This window comes from Typopeltis vanoorti, chromosome 10 (assembly GCF_054136105.1).
Source record: "Typopeltis vanoorti isolate ZY-2024b chromosome 10, IOZ_Tvanoo_1.0, whole genome shotgun sequence".
In the NCBI taxonomy this organism is placed as follows: domain Eukaryota; kingdom Metazoa; phylum Arthropoda; class Arachnida; order Uropygi; family Thelyphonidae; genus Typopeltis; species Typopeltis vanoorti.
In genome coordinates this window covers 83449778-83473992 of record NC_143558.1, presented here as the reverse complement: position 1 = coordinate 83473992, position 24215 = coordinate 83449778, and the positions used below count along the sequence as shown (strand labels likewise).

At 36.0% G+C, this 24215-nt stretch overlaps 1 protein-coding gene across 2 annotated transcripts in view; it reads right to left on the bottom strand.

The window, feature by feature from the left end:
• The window catches only part of LOC150102550 (cytoplasmic dynein 2 light intermediate chain 1), a 372826-nt gene that overhangs the window by 150352 nt on the left and 198259 nt on the right, over positions 1 to 24215 (bottom strand). For both annotated transcript variants that reach the window (XM_090398816.1, XM_090398815.1), the window contains one exon: positions 11142 to 11210. In XM_090398816.1, the coding sequence (XP_090254942.1) occupies positions 11142 to 11210 (69 nt within the window). The remainder of the gene's footprint in view (positions 1 to 11141; positions 11211 to 24215) is intronic.

The window sequence follows — 24215 nt, the reverse complement described above, 5'->3', positions numbered from 1 at the left end:
AGAGTTATTTTACGGATAATGATCCCTCAATGGAGTGCTCTGGAAAATTTACGAGATAAGTTAATATTAGTTTAGCTCCACATTATGAACTTAATAAAAAATTGCAGCATAGTGGTAAGCAAGGTCTTGTTACTGACTTCTTGATAACCCTCATATAACACAGTATATGGTAACCCTCATATACCGTGTTATATGAGGGTTACCAGTATTAGTCTTAAGGGGGACTGTGTTGAAAAATAAAAATAATTTTGAAATTATAAATTTGTTTTTTTATTGTTATGTCGACAATTTTTCAGACCACACACACACACACACACACACACCATGCCTGGAAAAAAAGTATATATATATATATATATATTTTTTTTTTAGAAAAAAAAATTTAATATATATATTAATAAAATAAAAATAATAATAATAATAATAAAATAATAATGTAATTAAAAAAATATTTATTTATTTGGAAAAAAAATTTTTTTTTTTTTGCATAATGGCTACAGATTTTATTATGAAAACTATGATAGCAAAGTTCCTCCAATACACTACTGTGTTAGAGCCAAACTATATAAATGGTGAGCCTCTGTAGCTTAGTTGGTACAGACAAAGCTGTTTGGTCAGAAAGACTTGGGTTCGATTCCCATCCATGATGTGAGAACTTTTATCTGGTTTCTTTCGGCTAAAGGTGAGTTAGCCAAACTTAAACTGAGGTAAAGGGTTTTTTTTCTCTCTCCTGGAAACTGGGGTTTTTAATCCCTCAGAACAGGCAAACTGGCTGGGAGAGCACATGCAGTTGATGGACAAAAAATACATTATAACCGATAGTTTCATTGTTGGTACAGACAAATTGAGGGTTACCTATATGGACTTATGGCGGCTGTCATGCCGCTATGAGTAGGAATTTAAATGAGGAATTTAATTGATGGAGAAACAGATTTAAATGAGGCGGAATTGTACCAGTTCCTCCTCATTTAAATCTGTTTCTCCATCAATTAATTCACTAATTTCATTTTCAACCATATCACAAAAGCTCTCTAAGTGGCCATTACTATAAAAATAAATTTTTACATAAAAAAGCATTACATATTGTATGTAACTCACCAGAAAATAAAGTGCTCAGCTTGAAATTAACACACTTATGGTTTTTAATATGCTCTCCTGGCAGAAAATGAAGTCAATTTTCAAAATAAACACTTTATATGTTAAACAATTGATGTACATGTGTGCTAAAAAGTATTTCCCCTAATATAAATTTGCTACTTATAACTACATGCGTGATAGGGGCAGACACAAATTTAATGAAGAGAAAATTTGATTTTTAAGTTGTGCGGTGAAAAATATATGAAAAGATAAAGGGTTACTACAATCTGTAGACTGTGTTATATCGAAATTGCATTGTATTAAGTACCACATTATACGAGGGTTACCTGTATTTGACTTAGACTGTTTTTATATTATAATTAAAAAGAGATGAGAAGGATTATGAGGAAATGATTTTTGATTTTGTTTTGGCACCATAGACAGATATGCAAGACAAATGCTTGAAGCCTGTCCCAAACCATTTTATCTGTAACAACTGATCTGTCATTTTCCAGGAAATCTTTTATTTCCTCTAGCCTATGATAGTCTTCACTTCTCTGAGATATTTGACATGATCAGCTTTTAATTCAGCAACGATCTTCAAATTCTTTTCCTGTGCTATGACAAAAGATTTTAACTCGCTTTGATTACTTCAGTCCTCAGACTGTTTTCTACCCTTCTGAGTGAGTCTAAATTGACTGAATCGGTTTAGGGCTTAGCTGTTCTACTATATATATATATGCATTGGCTGAGATGTATTTATACTTTCAAATACAAAATTAATGATGGAAAATCTCACGTAAAAAAGTTTTTTTAATAGTATAATTTCACCTGTGTGTCACAGGCATCTTCAGTACATGTTAAGTTGAAATTAAACAATAACTGACAATTCAAAAAAGTGCCACCTAAGTAGCTAGTGTAAGATAACTAAAAAGGATATAAGAATTCCTTCATCAAAAGAGCTTTGAGTAGTTTTAATATGTCTTCCTCTTCAAATACAGAAGAAATAACATGTGTTCTTGTCTTTTTCCAATGGATTCTATGTCTGGTTAAGATGGCATGTTCTGCAAGTCCAAACTGTTCGGGTTTAAGGTACTGAATATAAGACTGATGTTCTTCTAGTCGAATAGAGGCAGATCTTCCTGTTTGTCCGAAATAAGATAATCCACAAGAGCAAGGAATCTGGTAGACACCTGGATAATTAAGATGTGGAAGCTTGTCCTTAGGAGAAGTAAGAAAGGTAGAGATTTTTCTGACAGGTCAAAAGGCAACAAAAATATTCAGCGGTTTTAAAACTTCTGCTATACGTTCACTAATGCGTGTACATAAGGGATAGGAACTGACTTTTGTGAAGGACAAGAGTCCTTCACAAAAGTTAGTTCTTCATAGAACAGCTTTATAAAGAAACATGTGAAACTTTAGTCCACTCTCCTAACTTAAACAGATCTGATGGTTTATGTTTTCTTTTAGGGTTACATGATGATCAGCATTCATTTTAAAAAATTTTTATGGAATTTACAACCGTGATAAAAAAACTTTTTTTTTATTATCCCGACGTTTCGATCTTCACATCAAGATCATCATCTGGAACGTACAAAAATATACAGGACAAGCTGAGTTACATCATTAACTGTAAGCTAGAGAAGCAATGATTTGATCACATGTTATTCTACTGGCGTGACCTCTGGTGGAAAAAAAATTTATATATATATATATATATATAAAAAAAAAAAAAAAAAAAAATTTACATCGAGCTAAATTCTATTTTTACAATGACAGGAATAAATATTCTTTTAGATGGTTTTCTTTCAGAAACAATTGGTGTCCTATTTTTAGTATTACAATTCTTATTTTTGATTTACAATACTGGATTTTCTACAGTCCTGTTTATAGTTGTTCTTGGTGAGGAAGGTCGAATATATACCTCCCATATGTTTGGGATTTTTAAACCATCATTGTTGTTCAGATTGGGGTGGTTGCTGATAATTCCCAAACATATGGAAGGCATATATTCGACCTTCCTCACCAAGAACAACTATAAACAGGACTGTAGAAAATCCAGTATTGTAAATCAAAAATAAGAATTGTAATACTAAAAATGGGACACCAATTGTTTCTGAAAGAATAAAATAAAAATAGAATAAAAATAGAATTTAGCTCAATGTAAAAATTTTAATTTTTTTTTATTTTATTTATTTATTTATTTTTTATATATATATATATATATATATATATAAATTTTTTTTTCCACCAGAGGTCACGCCAGTAGAATAACATGTGATCAAATCATTGTTTCTCTGGCTTACAGTTAATGATGTAACTCAGCTTGTCCTGTATATTTTTGTACGCTCCAGATGATGATCTTGATGTGAAGATCGAAACGTCGGGATAATAAAAAAAGTTTTTTTAACACAGTTGTAAATTCCATAAAATTTTTAAAATGATGGTTTATGTCTATCCCCTTTATGGGAGATAGTACTTTACAAATTGGCTAATCTTTCCTAACTTTTTATTGCATATATATATATATAGTTTTTTTTTTTTTTTTTGTTAGGAAATTTTATTGACTTTTTAGTTATCTTACACTAGCTACTTAGGTGGCACTTTTTGGAATTGTCAGCTATTGTTTAACTTCAGCTCATGTACTGAAGATGCCTGTGACACACAGGCGAAAATTATACTATTAAAAAAAATCTTTTTACATGAAATTTTCTGTCATTAATTTTGTATTTATATGTCTACTCATGGTATTCCCTTACTAAGAGTTATTTATACTTTCCATTAAGCTTTTTTCTTTTAGGAAAGAACTCCAAAGTTTTTCTATCATTATTAATGCCTTCTCTGTATACAGCCCTTTGCAAATCAGGCTAAAGACCATTGCAAAATTAAAAAATATAATGGACTCACCTTGTAAATAGTGGCAATGGTTTTGAGTCATTATGGTGAACTGGAGGTTGACAGGAAGAGATATTTAGTCAGATGATGCTAAAGAGAGCTGGGGATGAGGAGGATGGTGATGAAGAAATGTATAAGCAACTCGGGTTAGTGAACAAGGGAAGCATGATTATTATGGGTGATTTTAATTATGGCAGTACAGACTAGAAGGAAGAGATAGCAATTGGGTATAAGGAAAATATAGGGAATTGACTAAAAGATATATAACAACATCGATGTGCGAATGTATTCAAGATCAAAAAACTGAATAAAGTAGGTGTCAAATGGATAAATAAAGATATTAAGCATTAAATTTGGAAGAAGAGGACACAGCAGAGCAAAAAATGAATAATGGTAGCAATCAAGTGCATAAGGAGTATAAAAACCAGGCCAGGAAGGTGACAGTTGGTAAGAACAGCAAAACTATAGTATGAGCAGAAAAATAAGCAACTTAGTCTAAGAAAAATCCTAGAGTTTTTTTCAGATATATGGCAAGTAGAAGAAAAATGATTATGGGAAAATGATGTTAATGAATGAAAATGGCAGATGGTAAGTGCAGAAGACATAACTGAGGAATTCAGTGAACATAAGGGTGTTTCATCCTCATCACGGTGAAATCATGAAAAACTCAAGTATAGAGGACATAGGAGAGGATGGCTTATCTGTGAGCATGCAGGGGGAATATGATAAAATAAACAAGCTGGATGTCAATAAAGCGATAGGATTTAATGACATATCACCACATGTCTTAAGGGAATGTTCCAGGAAATTGGCATGCCTGTTGAATAAGAGTCTTACAACAGCACAGGTTCCAAGAGAGTGGACAGAAGGTAAAATTATTCCAATGCATAAAGGTGGTGATAAGGCAGTGGCTACAAATTATTATTATTATTACAGGCAACTCCAAGGAGTCCTTAGACTCATTGAGAGAGGCCCTAACAACATGTCAAGAACAACAATTCGACATTCACACAGTATCTATCATACCTCGCCTTGAACTCATTCACAGTCATGGCACCCACAACAGACTCTGGCAGCTTATTCCACTCATTCCCCACTCTCCAAGTAAAAAACCTAGCTCTAACACCCTTGCTAACCACACTCTTGCCCACCCCTAGTCCTCCCACCACCAGTCCTATTCTCAAAAATATCTTCTGAATTAATCTTATAGAAACCCTTCAGTAATTTGAATGTCTCAATGATATCACTCCTTTTCTGCCTATCAACCAATTTCTGCAACCCACAAATCTTCAACCTGTTCTCATAAGGTTCATTCCATAGACCTACTATCATCTTGGTCACTCGTCTCTGGATCCTCTCCACCTCCTCCCCATCAAGAAGAAATCCTGGTGCCCAAATCTGGGCACAATAGTCAAGATGGGGTCTTATCAAGGCTCGATACAGAGGAACAATAACTTGCTTGTCTCTGCTCATCAATGTATTCTTCAGCAACCAAGTGATTTGATGAGCTGATTTAGCCACTTTTGCAATGTGCCCCCTAAACTTTGACTCCCTATCCACCAACACTCCCAAATCCCTGGCCTCATCAATCTCCTGAGGTACGGTCCCACCAATGTGATATACTGCTTCTAATCTTTTCACTTCAAAATGCATAACTTTACACTTTGCCACATTAAATTGACATCCATTATCTTTAGCCCAGTCCTCCAAACTATCCAAATCATCATGCAAAATTTTGACATCCTTTGCACTCACTATGGCTCTACCCAACTTTGCATCATCAGCAAACAAATGAACACTTCCTCTCAGATCCTTTCTTATATCATTAATGAACAAATTGAAAAGTAGTGGTCCAAGAACAGAACCCTCCGGCAAACCACTAGTCACAGGCCATCTTTTGGACTCTACTAATGAATAAACCACTCTCTGACATCTCTCCATCAACCACCCCCCTATCCATCTCACCAAATCTATATCAATCCCCATATGATGCAGTTTACTGATTAGAATTCCATGTGGTATCCTGTCAAAGGCCTTAGCAAGGTCCAGTAGAATCACTGTAAACCCATTACCCTTATACAGTTCAGCCGTCAATGTGTTATAAAACGTGAGCAAGTTACTGAGACATGATCTACCCTTCACAAAACCATGCTGTCCCTCATACAGTATCCCATTTTCATCTATCCAATCCTGTATTTTTCTCTTGACTATTTTCTCCAAGACCTTCACAACAATTCCTGATATGCTGATCGGTGGTAATTTACAACAACAGTCTTGGAACCTCCTTTATACAGTGGAACTATTTTCTCCTCTTTCCACCCCCTCGGGACTAACCCAGACCCAAGACTCAAATTAAACAAAATGGTCAAGTGCACTGACAATTCTTTAGCCACTTCATGTATGACATGAGCTGGTATACCATCCGATCCCACAGATGTATTGACATTGAGGTTTTGTAATAGACTATTCACCTCCACTTCATTTATCACGATTCCCATATAAGCTATTGGTTCATTCATTCCTGCAATGTCACCACCTGGATGATATACTCTTGCAAAGTGCTCGCTCAGTAATTCAACTATATCAACTGATTCCGTTACCTCCCTACAATATACATTTTTTCTTTTACTTGCAACATTTTTGTTTGGGATTCTCTTTAGCTCGCATGGCTAATGTTCTTTCATAATCCCCTTTTGCTTTTCTTACCACACTCATAACCCTTCTGGCCTGCACTTTATACTATTCCATGGGAGGACACATGGGACGAAGGAATTGGATTTTAAGCAGTTATTAAGGGATAACTACCTGAGACAGCATGTAATGGAATATACTAGGGGTTCGAGAGTGCTTAACCTAGTAATTGCATCAGAGAATTTGGCTGTAATGAATATGACCACTTTACCACCAATTGGTGAGAGTGACCATAAGGTTTTGACCTGGGAGGTGGCCAAATGTGTGGAATTTTCAATTAAGAAAGGGTACATGTGGAAGTACCAGGCTAGTGAGTATGACAAGCTCAGGAGATTGCTTGGTTCAATGCCATGGCATGTAAAACTGCTAGGGCTGGAAGTTGATAGGGCATGGGAAGTGCTAAAGCAGTGTTTGAAGGAGATAATGGCTGACTGTATACCTAGATTCCGGATAGTAAATCAAGCAGGGGTTAAATGGATGAATAACAGCATTAAGCTTGAGCTGCAAAAAAAGAAACAACTGTGGAGGGAATTTAAAGAGAAAGGTGACCTGCAGGCACACAAACAGTATAAAGCACAGGCCAGAAAGGTAACAAGTGTGGTAAGGAAAGCAAAAGCTGATTATGAAAGGAAATTAGTCACGCCAGCTAAAGAGAATCCGAAACAGTTTCTTCGATATGCTGCAAGAAAAAGAAAAAATGTATACGGCAGAATGATTTTAAGGAATTCCGATGGTAGGGAGGTAACGGAATTATTATTATTATTATTCAAGCCTCCATGGAGTCAAAAGACTCATCGTGTCAATATTTTTTGTCATCCACTTTACTCCAAATTGTGTCCTCTTCTTCACTCGTGGAATACAGCTTACCATTGTTGCTAACAAATATACCTTCCCAATTTCCCAAGCCCTAATGATATCCCGGCTTTCCAATTCCTCCCTCCAAGAAACTTCCCCAAGTTGACGTCTACATGAGCGAGTACTTTGCAAGAGTATATTATTCAGGTGGTGATATTGCAGGAATGAAAGATCCAACAGGTTATATGGGAATTGAGGTGAATGAAATGGAGGTGAATATTATATTTTTTAGCAAGTATATTTGTAAGCCAGCTTGGGGTCTTATGTGAAGCAGCAAAAGAATTGTCAGCGCCCTTGACCATTTTGTTTACTTTGAGTCTCAGGTCTGAGTTAGTCCCAAGGTGGTGGAAAGAAATGAAAATATTACCACTGCATAAGGAAGGTTCCAAGACTGCTGTTGCAAATTATCGACAGATCAGCATATCAGGAGTCTTTGTCAAGGTTTTGGAGAAAGTAGTCAAGAGAAGAATACAGGAATGGATAGATGATAACGGGATAATGTATGGGAGACAGCATGGCTTTGTGAAGGGTATATCATGCCTCACTAACTTGCTCACGTATTATAACACAGTGATGGCTGAGCTGGATAAGGGTAATGGGTTTACAGTCATACTGCTGGACTTTGCTAAGACCATTTGACAGGATACCACATGGAATTCTAATCAGCAAACTGCAGCATATGGGGATGGATATAGGGTTGGTGAGACAGATAGGCAGGTGGTTGATGGAGAGATATCAGAGAGTAGTTTATTCAGGAATAGAGTCCAAAAGATGGCCTGTGACTAGTGGTGTGCCGCAGGGTTCTGTTGTTGGACCACTACTATTTAATTTGTTCATTAATGATATCGGAAAGGATCTGAGAGGAAGTATTCATTTGTTCGCTGATGATGATTCAAAGTTGGGTAGAGCAATAGTGAATGCACATGATGTCAAAATTTTGCAAGATGATTTGGATAGATTGGGGGGCACTGGGCTAAATAGAATGGATGTCAATGTAATGTGGCAAAGTGTAAGGTTATGCATTTTGTGGTGAAAAGATTAGCATCAGTATACCACATTGGTGGAACTGTACTCCAGGAGATTGACGAAGCCAGGGATTTGGAGGTGTTGGTGGATAGGGAGTTGAAGTTTAGAGGGCACATTGCAAAAGTGGCTAAATCAGCTCATCAAATCACTTGGTTGCTGAAGAATATTCACGAGCAGAGACAAGCAAGTTATTGTTTCTCTGTATCGAGTCTTGACAAGACCCCAATCTTGACTACTGTGCCCATATCTGGGCACCAGGGTTTCTTCTTGATGGGGAGGAGGTAGAGAGGATCCAGAGGTGAGTGACCAAGATGATAGCAGGTCTATGGAATGAACCTTATGAGAACAGGTTGAAGATTTGTGGGTCACAGACACTGGTTGATAGGCAGAAGTGGAGTGATATGATTGAGACATTCAAATTACTGAAGGTATCTATAAGATTAATTCAGAGCATATTTTTCAGAACAGATCTGGTGGTGGGAGGACTAGGGGCCATCCATGGAAACTGGGCAACAGTGTGGTTAGCAAAGGTGTTAGAACTCGGTTTTTTGCATGGAGAATGGTGAATGAGTGGAATAAGTTGCCAGAGTCTGTTGTGGGTGCGATGACTGTGAGTGGATTCAAGGCAAGGTACGATAAGTACTGTGTGGAAGCTGAATAGTTGTTGACATGATGTTTAGGGCCTCCCTCGATGAGTCTAAGGACTCCTTGGAGTTGCCTGCAATAATAATAATAATAATATAGAGGCTAATGACTTCACATCACATCACTTGCCTTAGTATACATGTCTATAAGGATATAGGCTTTCATTACGGGATACTAAGGCAAGTGATATGAAGTCATTATCCTCTATATACGAGCTGCCCTGTCCTGAAAATACTTCAGATGCAAACTTTGTTTGCTTACACTTGGATAAAGTATTAAATCACAAATATAATTTCTTTGCATCTTTAATTTAATGTAGAAATAAAGACCTCATGATTCCATTGTATAAGGCTTTGAAAAAGTCTCAAATGGATTATTGTACACAGATTTGGTCACCGGGTTTTCATGGTGACGAGGATATGTTATAAAGGATCCAGAGAAGATTCACAAAGGTGGGTAGTAGTCTTTGGAATGTGGAGTATGAAGACAGATGGAAAGAATGTAAACTGCAAAGCTTTATAAATAGGACAGGTTAACTTATATGATTGAGACATATAAGTTAATCAGGAATTCTTATCAGGTTGACATGGAAAAAATTTGTCATAGAATGGGAGAGGGGGGGGGGACAGTACAAGATGTTATCCCTGGAAACTAAATAAGGAGGGTGTGAGCAGAGGAGTAGGTTTTTTGTATGGAGAGTAGTTGGTGAGTGGAATGCATTGTCTGAGTGTGTTGTTAATATAGATACACTGAATCAGTTTTAAGGCATAGTTGGATGAGCTTTCTGTGCGATACAGTGTATCTCCCATGATGAGTCTCTGACTCCATGGAGGTCAGACGTTAATAATAAATAATAATAAGAAAAACATTTATAAAGAATGGCTACAACAAGAAAACAATCCATATTTCACAAAAATACAAAGAAAAATAAAAAAAGGATTACAGTAAGGCTATAGCCATCCACTATATACAAGGATTATCTGAAAGAACAGACAATGCACTGCAAAAATACAACATAAAATCCACATTTAAACCACCAATGAAAATAAAAAAACATACTGAGCTCTTCTAAGGATCGCCTCCCTTCCCTTCCCTAACCAGGCATATACCAGATCTGTTGCATCTGTAACCTACTATCCAATAACAGAAGATTTTTCCATATCTTCTGTTATGGAAAAACAGGCCTTTTTGACCATACACCTCAAACATGCCAGTAGACTGACTGGATGGGCACCCAGTCCTTACATTGGACCAAAACATTTAAGGAACGTATATTCAAGGAAACCTGCAAAATGCTTATCAACCAACCAAATTGTAACAAAAATGACACTGATAATTCCAAGGATTATGATGGCTCACTTACAACCCACCTGGTGTCTGGAAAAAGAAGAAAAATCTGCACAGTGAATACCAAAAGAAAAGAAATTTAATTGAATAACAACACAGTAACTCTCAGGCAGCAAACAGAAATTTAAAGTAAAGGATTATAAGAAAGAACAACTGCTGATGCAATTTTACTAATATAATTATGGTTTTTTTATTTTATTATTTTATTTTTTTATTATTATTATTTATTTATTTTCCACCAGAGGTCAGGCTATGATAAACAGCTGACCAAGCAATTATTCTCAGCCCAGTGTAGTATAGTAGGCCCAGTGTAGTATGTAGGACACTGGTTCGCAAGCCCAATGTAGCTTGAGATCCAGGGTATATATATATATATTCCTGAAAATGACCTTAATATAAAGGTCAAAACATCAAATTTTATTTTAATTTAATTAAAGTAAGTTCTTAAACATGGTAGTGCATCACCCTGAAAGAAAGAATCTCAAAACGAAATATTTAAGGCATGGTATGATAAGCATTACATTTGATATTGATGACCTTCTATAATTATTCTTAATAATAATAATAGTTTTATGTGTAAGGAGAATTAAAATAAGAATTCTTACTTGAAATATGTCATATTTTGATCCTAAAATAAGTAATGGAACTGGAAATGGATTAATCACTTCTTTATCCTATGAAATATTGAAAATAGGATATTTAGTAATGCAAATATAGAAAACAAATAAAAATTACAAAAAGAAGATATAAAATTAATAAAAATATTAAAAAAAAAGTCTTTAGTCCACCAGTACTGTAATGTAACTAATGTACTGTAGTACATACAGTACTAATGTAGGTTTGCAATCTTTCACTCAGGTGGGAGTCATATAAAATAATAACAATACAGCAATCCCTCAATTAATGCGCCTAATGCGTTCTTTAAAATGGCGCATTAATCGAAAACACGCTAATTGAATATAATAATCTATGGGAAAATGTATAATTCGTTCCTCAGATTTCTTTTTTGACCCTTAATTTTTTTTATTTTTTTATAAAAGTATTAGGGTATGTCTCAGGGCCTAGTTAAAGGAAAACCATGAAGCTGAAAGACAATAAAAGATATTCAGAATATAAATTTATTATTCTGCTTCTTAACAAAGAATTGAGCTAACGTAGTTTGGTGGGCATTCTGTTTCTTTTTTTTATACAACTGACAGTATGGCCCTATTGCCTCTTCTACTACTTCTGCAAATTTTACTGCTTCTCTCTTCATCAGGGTCAGCCACTAAGCATTGCTGCTTAAAAACTTCAATTGTACGAAAACTATTTTAAAATTATTTCTGTGAAACCTCTTTGATCTTGGCAGCAATTAAATTTTCTTCATATTCTTCAGAATCTTCCTGCTGTGCATCTAAATTTAGCAGGTCGGAATCACTCAACTTCTCAGAATGAGATTTAATTAACTTAGATTCATTTGAAAAACCTCTAAAATCATTTGCACAATGTGGAAGAATGTGCTTCCAAACAGCTCGCATATTGCTAGCAGTAATTTCATTTGACTTTGCAACTTTATAACCAGGCTGAGATTTCTCTGATTTGGCTAGAAAAGTCTTGGAAGGCATTCGCTTCCAAAAAAGGCCGCTTTCATCGACATTAAATATTTGTTGATCACAATAGTCCCCTTCTTACACAATTTTCTTCAAAATCTCTGGATATCTCCTTATCTGCACTTGCAGCTTCGTCTATGATTAGAACATTATGTAAGCTATTTCTCTTTTTGAAATGCTCAAATCACCCAGCACTAACGTGGAATTCTTCTTCTTTTCCATCATTGATAGCCCTTTCTTTCCAGGTTACAAAGAGACAATGCTTTTGATTTAATAAGGCCGGTGTTTAGCAGGATCCGTTTTTGGTTACAATCTTTGATCCATGTAAAAAGAAGTCTCTCTAATTGAATCATTATAATACTTTGATTTCGAGTGCATGCCGGATGAACTTGAAGCAGCCTTACTTTTCTCTTTGTATTCAGCAGTTGATTCACCCATTTTTGTGTTCTTGTTCTATCTTTGCTCTGGACTCACCTTGTTCATTTTTCTTTATTATTTAAAGTTTTTCTTCCAATCAGATTACTTTTTGAATAATTTTCACACTTCTATTTTTTGCTCACTAATTCTTTTACTCATGATTAAAGGTTAGGAAACTAATTTAAAATAAAAAAGTAAGGAAAACAATTGCACGAGATATGATCAGTAAAATGCTATGTAAAGCAGACGACATAAAGTTTGGCAGTAAATTTGGAAATAGTGTACATGGAAATAGTGAGTGATTTTTTAAAATAATTAGCCATAAATTATTTTTAAGATGTATATAGGCACACTAATTGAATTTGGATATCGAAAAAAAATGACGCACTAATAGGGGGTGCATTAATTGAGCGATTGCTGTATATATATATATATATATATATATATATATATATAGCAGTATTCCTGTCATATTTATACTGAAATGCTGTTTTACAAAAAAAAAAAAAATTAGTATTTAAATATGCAAATAAGTTTTTTAATTTATTTGGAGTTTTATGAATGACTTATTTTAGTCCTAATTTTTCTGACCACAATTTAAACAATATTGTGATCAGTAAACATTTCATTTTTTCATGCATCATTATCAGAGCACTGAATAACAGAAAAAGACAAGCAATACAAACAAGTACAGATGGAAAATAAGAAAAATAATAACAATAACAACCTTGTCTAAATATATTAATATAGTCTTGTCTAAATATATTAATTTCAATGAGCTCATCTTCAGCTGCCTACTCCTGAAACTGTTTTTCATAAAGAGAAGATAATAAGCAAAAATTAGAGGGGGGGGGGATGTTTGGTCCACTATATGATTTTCTAGCACAGAAAGGGAAAAGAGCATGACGTGGAAGAGGTAGACAGAATAATGGCCAGTCAGAATGAAGAGATTTTGAGTGTTGAATAAACTTGAAATAGAGATTAAAACAGTATAGTTGCTTTAACATTCAGAAACTGGTTGGCAATATCAGAAGAAAATGTTCATTAATTAAGGCCTACTAGAAAATTGCCTGCAAGAAAATTAAAATAAAAACTTTGCAATGGACACAACAAATAAAAGCAGTCCATTGGGGGAAAAAAAAAAAAAAAAAAATATATATATATACACACACACACACACACACACACACACACACAGAAAGTTCACAGCAAGCAAATCAGCATGTATTTTTTATAAATTACAGAGAAAAATATAAGAAAGCTAAGTAAACAAAAGTCATGAGAAGAGTATTAAAAGAATACAGAAGATAACAATCATGAAGGTGGAAAAAATATTTTAGGAATAAAACCTGAAGATAAGGATATTCTTAAAAAATGAGACTTTTCGTGGTTATGAGACCACAGGTTCTTTAATTAATACATACAGGGTGTTCGGGATAAATTTGACAGTTTCGTAAGGAAAAAGAAAATCTTCTTTGTATCTATTAAATTTAATGAATTGACAAAAAAACATTACAGGCAGAGTTAATTACAATACTATCAACAAGATTTACTCAAAATAACCACCATTAGCATCGATCACAGCTTCAATTCTGCTTCGGAACCTCGAACAAGCTGATGCTACAGTCTCCCTGGGAAGGGCCGCAAAAACTGTTTTAATTTTATCCATTAACTGGGCTTTTGTATTACTGGAAGTGCGATTGGTGTCTTTTTCAACTGCGCCCCATACAAAATAATCCATGGGGTTAAGGTCTGGGGAGTTTGGAGGCCAAACATTTGGACTGGTGAAGTCGTAGAAATTTTCAGACAACCATTTTTGACTTTTCCCAGAGGTGTGGCAAGGGGCCGAATCCTGCTGCCATACATACGGCCTACCATTGGCTACCCTTGTTATCCAGGGCTTGACTACAGTTAGCAACTCCACGAACAAAGCCCGAATTCCAATGCCAGGGTTCTTCAACACCTGTTCCTGCAGATTTGCGAGGAATTCTGCTGTACGAACGCAATCAGATTGTCTGCTAGGGATCTTTCTTCTTGCTACATCCTCGTAGTCACCATTGCAAGTCTCTAGTTCATGCCTGATTGTTTTTACTGTATTCAGGGAGCATTGGGCAGCAGTCGTAATATCCTTATTTTGATGGCGGGCACGAATCATCATGATACAAGTTATTCTCTTCCATGATTCAGGTGGGTTCCAGCTATCCATCCTTTCTGACATCTTGTATATGAATGAAGAAGGGTCCAAACTTTTAAATGAAGAGAAGTGTGTGTTAATACATGTAACTTACGGAAAAATATAATTAATTATAAATATGTCAAATTTATCCCGAACACCCTGTATATTAGTATAATCCCGCCTACTAGTTTCGCTAGCGACTGTCTAGCTTTGTCAAGGCTCGAACGGTACACACAAGAAAATATGAGAGAATACAGAAACGTTGCTAACTGTTAGGCAGTTAAGTGTGAACATATGTGTGACAATGCGTGCATGTGTTGAGAAGCTTCAGTCAGTATCATGGATACTGACTGACGTGTTGTATGCACACACGTTATATGATTTTGGCCTGAGGAATTAAAAAGAAAACTCAAATCTGCACATCTCATAACTCCTCGCCTTTATGGTACACCCAAAGTGCATAAGGAGGGTGTTCCACTGTGTCCGATTGTGGATGGCAGATCCTCCACTACATACCTATTGGCTAAACACCTTGCCAATTTACTAAAAGGAAAAATTAGACAAAAAGAGTCATATATTAAGAACTCTCAACAATTTGTAGAGAAACTGAAGTATGTTAAGACATCACAAATGGACATAATGGCCAGCCTGGATGTAGTTTCCTTATTTACAAATGTTCCAGTGGAGGAGGTCATTAACATTATTAAAGATCTCTTCCCTACAGATATTACACAGTTGTTCAATCACTGCCTGAAATCAAATTTCTTCAAAGTAAACAACACAGTTTACCAACAATTGGAAGGCCAACAATTGGGTAGCCCACTGTCACCACCTTGTGCAGGCCTATTCATGAAAAAGTTGGAAAATTAAATTTTTACCAAAATTACACCTAAACCATCGATATCGTGGAGATACGTTGATGATATTTTCATCATTTGGAATGAAAACATGGAAAAACACCTACAAGTGTTTTTAGAGAGAATAAACTCACTTCACAACAAAATTAAATTTACTCTAGAAGTTGAAAAAAAAAAAAAAAACCTCCCCTTCCTAGATATACTGGTGAAAAGGCAGGAGAATAATTTTAAATTTTCCATATACAGAAAACCTACAGATACTGGACGTTATTTACATTATTCTTCTAATCATCATAGACCACAAAAACATTAAAGAACATAAGAACAGATTCACAACAGAACAGAGCCAAAAAGTTTATTTCAGACGAAGAAGAGGTACAGACAGAACTTACTTTCTCAAATTGCTATAGCACTATTGCAGAATGGTTTCCCTACAAAATTCCTTTATAAAACAAATTCCTTTATAAAGACAACCTCCAACAACAAGGAACAGTCACCTAGTACGCTTCAACAGTAGTCATCCCTTATGTTGATTCAGTCTCTTCAAGATTAGCGAGAATGTTAAAATCTCACAACATCAGAGTGGTATTTAAGCCAACTACTACCATCAGACAAGTATTAAGATCTCCTAAAGACAGTGTACCATTTTTCAAATATCCAGGTGTTTATAGAATTCTATGTACGTGTGGGCTTTCATATATTGGGCAAACTTCAAGAAGCCTGGAAATCGCACAGAAGGAGCATGTTGGGGATGTCAATCACAACAGAACAGTCTCCTCAGGCTTAGCACATCACTTTTCTACTTCCAACCATGCAATTGACTGGAAAAATAGCTCTATGCCATACTTAGATGATGATTACAGTTACAGAATTTTCAAGGAAGCGGCAGTGGTATTAAGAACGGGTAACAACCTCAACAGAAATCAGGGTGCCATACTGAAAGATATATGGAAAAACTTAATCAACTCACTCAGTTTAACGGAACTACAATACGCAAAAAAACATGTAGCACGTGTGCATACAACACGTATCCATGATACTGACTGAAGCTTCTCAACACATGCATGCATTGTCACGTATATGTTCAAACTTAACTGCCTAACAGTTAGCAAAGTTTTATTCTCTCATATTTTCTTGTGTATACCGTTCGAGCCTTGACAAAGTTAGACAGTCGCTAGCAAAACTAGTAGGTGGGATTATACTAATATATGTATTAATTAAAGAACCTATGGTCTCATAACCATAAAAAAAGTCTCTTTTTTTTAAATATTTTATGATCAAATATGTATAATTCAAATAAGGATATTCTGGAATGTTTGGAGCTGGCCTGGTTGATTGACTGGACAGCCCCTCTGTTCTCTAACCAACAAGCTATGAATTCAAATTCCACTGTGATGGGTGTTGGTAATAAATTATTTTCATCAGCAGTGAAATACCACCATTCTGCTTAGAGAAAGCCAAAGTGGTTTGAAAAATTCAATGTTTAGTCCCTATAGCAGGGGTTCCCATATTATCTAATCTCCAGTGTAGTCATAATAATAAATATAGATTATTTTTACAACTTTTCATGGATGATAATCTCATTTGAAAATTTATTTTATGAAATAACAATCATTAGAAACATGAATGAAAAAGGAGGAATGGAATTCAATCTGCAGTTCAACATAAGGTAGAAAAGCAACCAAAATATGAAAAAAAAAAAATAATAATAATTAAAGTATATAAGGGCAGATGATTTTTCACTTGAAGCTTTGAGTTATGAAAATTTTTCTTTGATAAGATTGGAGAGTTTTGCATAAGGCAACCAACCTTATGTGACCCCTCCCCCCCCCACCGTACACATGCCAAATTGGAGGGCCTTCTTTGCTAATTGTAAACTGTCTTCAAATGTAAGAGATGTACACATTTAAAGAGGAAATTAAATCTTTTCAGATCATTACTTAGTTGTTTCTAAAACAAAAATACTAACAAAATGGAGAAAAGATATATATTAGAAAAAACACAGAATAGAACAAGTATACAAAACATATCTTATTACACAAAAAAACGTATTGCAATTAACAGTTTACTTAAAAGAAGCCAAAATTAATGAACATATAATTCAAAAGGAAGCTGTGAATTACTTAAAAAGAAAAATCAAATATTAAAAAGAGGAAAAATTTTGAACAGAGATATAGAAAATGCAATAATGATAATTAATACTTAAGGAATTCACAGCGTACACTAGAAATATAAATTAAATCAACTTTAATATATACTTTCAAGTTGATTTAATTTATATTTCTAGTGTACGCTGTCAATTCCTTAAGTATTAATTATCACATTTAACCAGCGTATAAGCCTTTCTACAAAAATGCAATAAAAGTGTAACATTTTGTGCAATAATCATTCTTCCAAATATTTATTAACCTATACATGGAAGGCATGAAATATCTGCCAAAATATTTCAAAAGAAGGAAATTAAATTAGATTAAATTAGGGAAATTAAACAATAAAGAGAAACAATGTAAAGAACATTATAAGAATTTATGATATAATCCCAATTTGGTGATGTAAAATAACAATGAAGAAATTAGTACAAATATAGAACAATTAGACTGGCAGAATTAAAAGAAGCAATACAGGTAACAAAATATAGAAAATACTGGAGTAGAGGGCATAAAAAAGAATTCTGAAAGTATAGTGGAAAACTTTGCATCAAAGTTAACAAATAACTGTTGGAAGAAATGTTCCATGAGATTTGTTAAAAGCTAAGGTTAGTTAAATATCTATATTTATGAAATGAGTTAGAGATGACGGCTATAGAAATTATAGAGGAATATGGTTAGTAAATGATTTCAGTGGAATGGTGAAAAGTCATGTAGTGCTGTATAAAAGCTCTATGGCAAAAGATGCAAAAATGGAGCAGATGTCAAAAATATGTCTGAGAAGTGCAATGATAGGAAGACTGGCTGAGATCATGCTATTGTCAAAAGTAATAGAGAAGAGATGAAATGCAGAGGAGTTGAATATGATGGTAGGAACAAATGATTTGCAAGGCAATGTAAATGAGGTGGTGCAGAATTTTCAAGCTTTGTTAGAAACAGTGACGCCAAAGAGTGAGAGAGAGAAATGTGAATGTGTTGCCAAGTAAAGAGCTGAGGAAGAATGATGATTATGAATGGCATGATATCTAAAAAGTGCAGAAAAAGAAGACTCCAGTTAGAGGACGTATGGAATAAATTTGAAGACAGTAGAGAACTGTTTGCTGCAGATGGTCTATATTTCAGTGAGAATGACAGTGAAGATGGGTGGACTGCCAATGTGAGAAGGTTAATTTGCAGTCAGTCAGGGAAACAAAATCTAGACAGTTGGACTGTGGCGTGTAATATACCAGAACTGGGATGAGAGGAAGGCAACATGAGGATGCAGAGATGGACTCAATGGGAGTAACAGTGTCCAAGGACCTGAATGATAAGGTAAGGAATTGTGGGAAGGAAAAGGGTACCTACATTGCTTATATACCAAAGCAAGGAGTATTAGGAATAAGGGAGCTTAGTATGTGGTCTTGATATGGTTAGTTAGTCAACAAATCATTGGTGTGAGTGAGATGTGGTTAATATAGAATAATGTGCTCACAGGAATAGAATGTGATGGTTATAGCATTTTACAAACAGACAGAAAATAAAAGAGAAGGTGGGGTATTACTGATGATTTCAGAAGAGTTGTGTCTGTCTCCACCCCCCCCCCCACTCCATGCAGAACTTGCTTCAAGGAGGCATTGACTGGAAGCAGGGAATATCATATGAGCAAAGAAATTGAAATCTTTATGCTACTTAGGGACAACTATCTTATGCAAGACACAGTTGAAGCAACAAGTGGGGCTTGAGTGTTAGATTTAATATCATCTGAAATAGTAATAAAACAGAAGATGTCACCATGATGCTACCAACTGGGGAGAGTGACCATACAGTTTTGACACAGTAGGTGGCTAGACAGGTACAAGCTTCACAGAAAAAGAGAGATGTGTGGAATCACAGAGCAGGGGACTATGATAAATTAAGGAAACAGTATTGCCGATGTGCAGAGATTAGGTCTGATTGACAGGGAGAGAAATCAGCAGTGCCTCGAACTTGGTCCTGGATCTATGATTTAAGGCAATGTCAGATTGTTTTCTTAAGGTTAGAAATGATAAATAAAATGGGGATGAAATTAATAAAACATGGAATTATGCAAGAGCTTTTGAAAAAGAGGATGTTATGGAGGAGATATAAAGAACAGGGTAAGCATGAAGAATATAAGGTGCAGGCAAGGAAGATGACAAGTGTAGTGAAAAAAAAAAAAAAAACTTTCAACAAACTTTCAACCTTTTGAAAGGAGAGAACCCCTATTTTAATTTGAAAAATACAGTGGACTTCCTCTCTGTGGAAGAATCCCCTGTGGAGGGGATTTTGACTATTTTTATTTATTTAACTTCATACTGAGGGAGCAATACTACTCTTGCATTAGTCCTAAAAAGGACTCTGAAGAAGGCCGAAGCCTGTACGAAAGAATTTTCAAGAGTATTACCTGATGCTAGTTTGTGTGATCATATCAGTCATATATTGGTGGTAACGCCACTCCACCAGTGTGCCTTGCAGGGCCCTCAAGAAAATCACTTGAAAGTCTTACTTTTTTTACTAGCTTTCTAAAGCCAGTATTGGTTCTGTAATGAGGTTCAACCATGGTCTCCCAATCTTTGTTCTTAAAATGATTATTCAGTATGGAGACCATGGCATCATGTCTCTGCACTCGAACACCATGAGCACAAAAGCAACATTGAGATATATGAGACAAAGTCTCACTGTAGTGGCAGCCTACAGCTACAGCTAATTTCATCTCTGCCCCATCTGGCTGTACGGATCCTAGTGGGCAGGTCATTTATTCTTGTTCTAATTAAATCAATGTATTCATAACCCGTGAGTAATCTGGTGCCATTCCATACCCACTGATGTTGGGGAGGCACCAGATGTGATTCCTTGAAGCGAGCTCCATCTACAGAGCCATGAAGTAACAATGCCCATCTCTTATGCTCTGCTGATGCGGTCTCAATCTGGGAGCCCTGATATTGGGACCAGCCCTTGGTACGTCTATAGTCCTCTTGAATGATAGGGCTAAGAAAGGCTTCCCTGCAGATCAGCGAGGAGGATATTTCAAACTTTGATATTTTAGATAAACAAAGTCATGGGATTAGCCACCTTGGTGATGGAACTCCAAGTCCGCTATCCTTCACTCTTGCATGAATATACGCAATTGGAGTGTCTGGTTGAAGCCGGAGCCACGATCTAACAGCCGAGTGGACAGCCCTGTCCATTCAGGACAGTACTGAGACATAGGTCTTACCAAGGACCAACTTATGATAGTAATGGGGTAGAAGATAATAGGACAGAATAAAGAGCCTTTGCTGGGGCTTAAGAGGAAAGAAGAGCCCAGACTCCAAAGCAGAAGGGATAGAAGACCTCCCCCTTTGGAGTGAACATAACCCCAAGGTATCTCCACTCCTCCAGGATGGTCAAAGAATGCAATGGTCTAGCATGCAGGGAAAACTTAATACTCTCAATCTTTAGCTTCTTGTCATGCCCAGAAGGGACAAGGGCTAATGAGCAGGACTTCTCTGCATTAATAGTAAGGCCTCGAACATGAAAGAAGTCAACTGCCCGATTGAGGAGTTCCTGCAAACCTACTTTAGTAGAGGCTAAGAGAATAAGGTAGTCAGCAAAGGCCATGGCATTAAAGAAAGAGGCACCTAGAGAGTAACCAATGTGGTTAGGAAGAGAGCGAAGAAACTCATCTATGATGCAATTGAAGAATAGCGGGGAGAGAGAGTCACCCTGTCGTACACCCCTGCACTACGGGTATGGTGGTTACATGGGGCCCGTTGTTATAGAAATAGAGCTACCTAAACACAGCTCCATAACATAAGTAAGAAAGAGTTCTGGACATCCGGCAATGGATAGCACTTGAAGAATAGCAGGAAGAGAGACACTATCAAAGGCCATCTGGAGGTCCAGTGACACCATGTATAGAGGCCTAAGGTGATGTTGGGAATTAGAAAGATGAGAAGAAAGAAGATAGATGTTCTCGGCACAGCCATCCGAAGGGACAAAAGCTCTCTACCAGTAGTCATGCTGAACATATTGCTGAAGTCTCCTCACCAAAATTTTATGGAAAAGTCTTAGAATCACTGGGGAAATAGTAATAGGTCTATAATCAGCTGCAAATCTGGAGGTTTCTTTCTTAGGTATGAAGATAGTTCTAGATGCACAAAGGTATGGTGGAATAACTCTGGTGGAAAGGAGAATGTCTATTAAATCTTGCAGTATAGGAAGAGGCATTCTGCAAAGTCTCGACGCTGGAAAACCATCAGGTCCGGAGGCTGATGAATCTGCAGGAAAAGCTGATTTTAGTTCTTGGAAAGATACAGGACTGTAGAGCTGTGATACAGGGATGGAATGCAGTACCGAGGGTCGGTCCATTTCAGGAAGATGTGGAGGTGGAGCAGAAAAAATTGAGCTCCAGAACTTCATAAAGTCATCATGCTGATCATCTAGAAGTGGAGGAGAAGCACCATCTAAGATCGTCCTGGCACACATCCCTCTGTTCTTCTTATAGAGGGCCTGCATTACTGCAAAAGCCCTCTTCCTCTGCTTTCTCTTGGAAGTCAGTATAGGTGAGCGGGGCTGAGGCCGATATCAATGAGGCATCTGGTGCTGGGAGAATTCTTTATAGAGATATTGATCCAGCCCATCCGTAACATCCTGACCCAACAAATGGGCTTGAATAAGATCTTTGAGAGAACTATGACTGTAGTCAGAGAGAGAGGAGGTTGATCTAGAGATAATGCCAGTCTAGTGATCAGAGAATACTCAGCTTTTGATGATTCTGACTAATTTTATCTTAAATTATGCAGTTATGCAAATGATACAGTTCACAACATCTACACTTTCATTCAATCGTAGAGAATAATATAATACTGACTATTGCATACTATGATAATTAGCTGTTTGTTCGTATTTTGTGCCATTTCTTGAATTCTCTGATTGAATGTTGCTTGACAACAGAATCATATTTAAATTATTTGATGTGGTTTCTCCTAACATAGATAATTCCATCACTTTGGCAAGAAAAATCAGTTTATCTGCTAGGTTATGAGAGTCTCCTTTTGTGCAATTAACAAGGATGCTTGACATGAAGCAATCACAGCATTTCTTGCTGCTGGTTGCAATATTTGTTAGACTTTTTTTAATAGCCATAGTTCTAGAAGTTTATTTTGAAAAAATTCAACAGGCTTATTCTTATAGCATTCATGCTTTGTCTTCAGATGTCTCTGCAACTTCAACAGCTCCATGCATTCATTGGATAATGGTTCTTAAAAAACTATATAGTGTGGGTTTTGATTATCGATGGATCCAGTATAAGTAGAACTAAGAGACAAATAATCATTGCAATATTTACAAATTTTCTTGTTTGAATGTAACCGTGGTATTTTCTTTGACATGGCTTTAGTCCAATCTATTCCTACTCTACAGACCAACAATGCACTATGGCACCTTACAACATATATTCAATATGCTCCTGTCTATACAATGAAAACAAAAATGCAATATGTGGCATACACACTGAACATACATATTGACTGGTAGTTCAAAAATGGGGAGTGTGAAAATGGTTTATGTAGAACCACAAAGCTGGCGATTATGACAAACTTAGGAGGCAACTTGAAGCAGTGATATGGTATAACAAGCTGTATCATTAGTGCATGGAAAGCAGTCAGGGATTGTTTGAGCAAGGTAGTATCAGACTGCATAACCAGGTCAGGAGGATAAATCAAGCAGGATTAAGTGGATGAGTAGCAACATAAAGCAAAAGCTGAAAAAAAGAAAGCACAGCACCGTGGAAGAAATATAAACAAAAAGATGACCAGAATGCTCATGAGTAATACAAAGTGCAGGCAAGAAGGGTAATTAGCATGATAAGGATGGCTAGAAAAAGACAGGAAAGAGACACAAGCAGAAGAAATAGTTGAGTAATTAAGTGATCACTTTGCAAGGGTATATCATCCAGGTGGAGACTTTGTAGTTACTGATGTGACAGAGGCTGGCGTGAGAATTGAGGTAGATAAACTAGAGCTACTCAACATATTGAAAAATATCAATGTGAGTACAGCAGTGGAGTTGGTCTTAGTTCTGGCAAAGGTCCGAGGGAGAGGAAAAACATTAAGATAGTTCCATTAGGAACTATCTTAGGAACCATAAAGGTGGCTCCAAGACAGAAGTAGCAAATTACAGATAAATTAACATCTCAGAAATTGTGGTTCAAGTATTGGATAAGTTGGTTAAAGGTAAAATCCAGGAATGGGAGGATAGGAATATGACACTCTATGGTAGGCAACATGGCTTTGTAAAAGCTAGGTGCTACCTTAGTAATTTATTCACATTTTATAATAAATGTGATAACAGAATTGGATAAAGGTAATGGCTACACCAAGATACTGCTAGACTTTGCAAAGGCATGTTACAAAAGTTGGAGAAAAAAAAAAAGTAATGGATATGAAGCTGGCAGCATGGATAGAGTGGTTGGCAGACACACCAGAGAGTAATATAAGGTGGAATGGAATCTGGG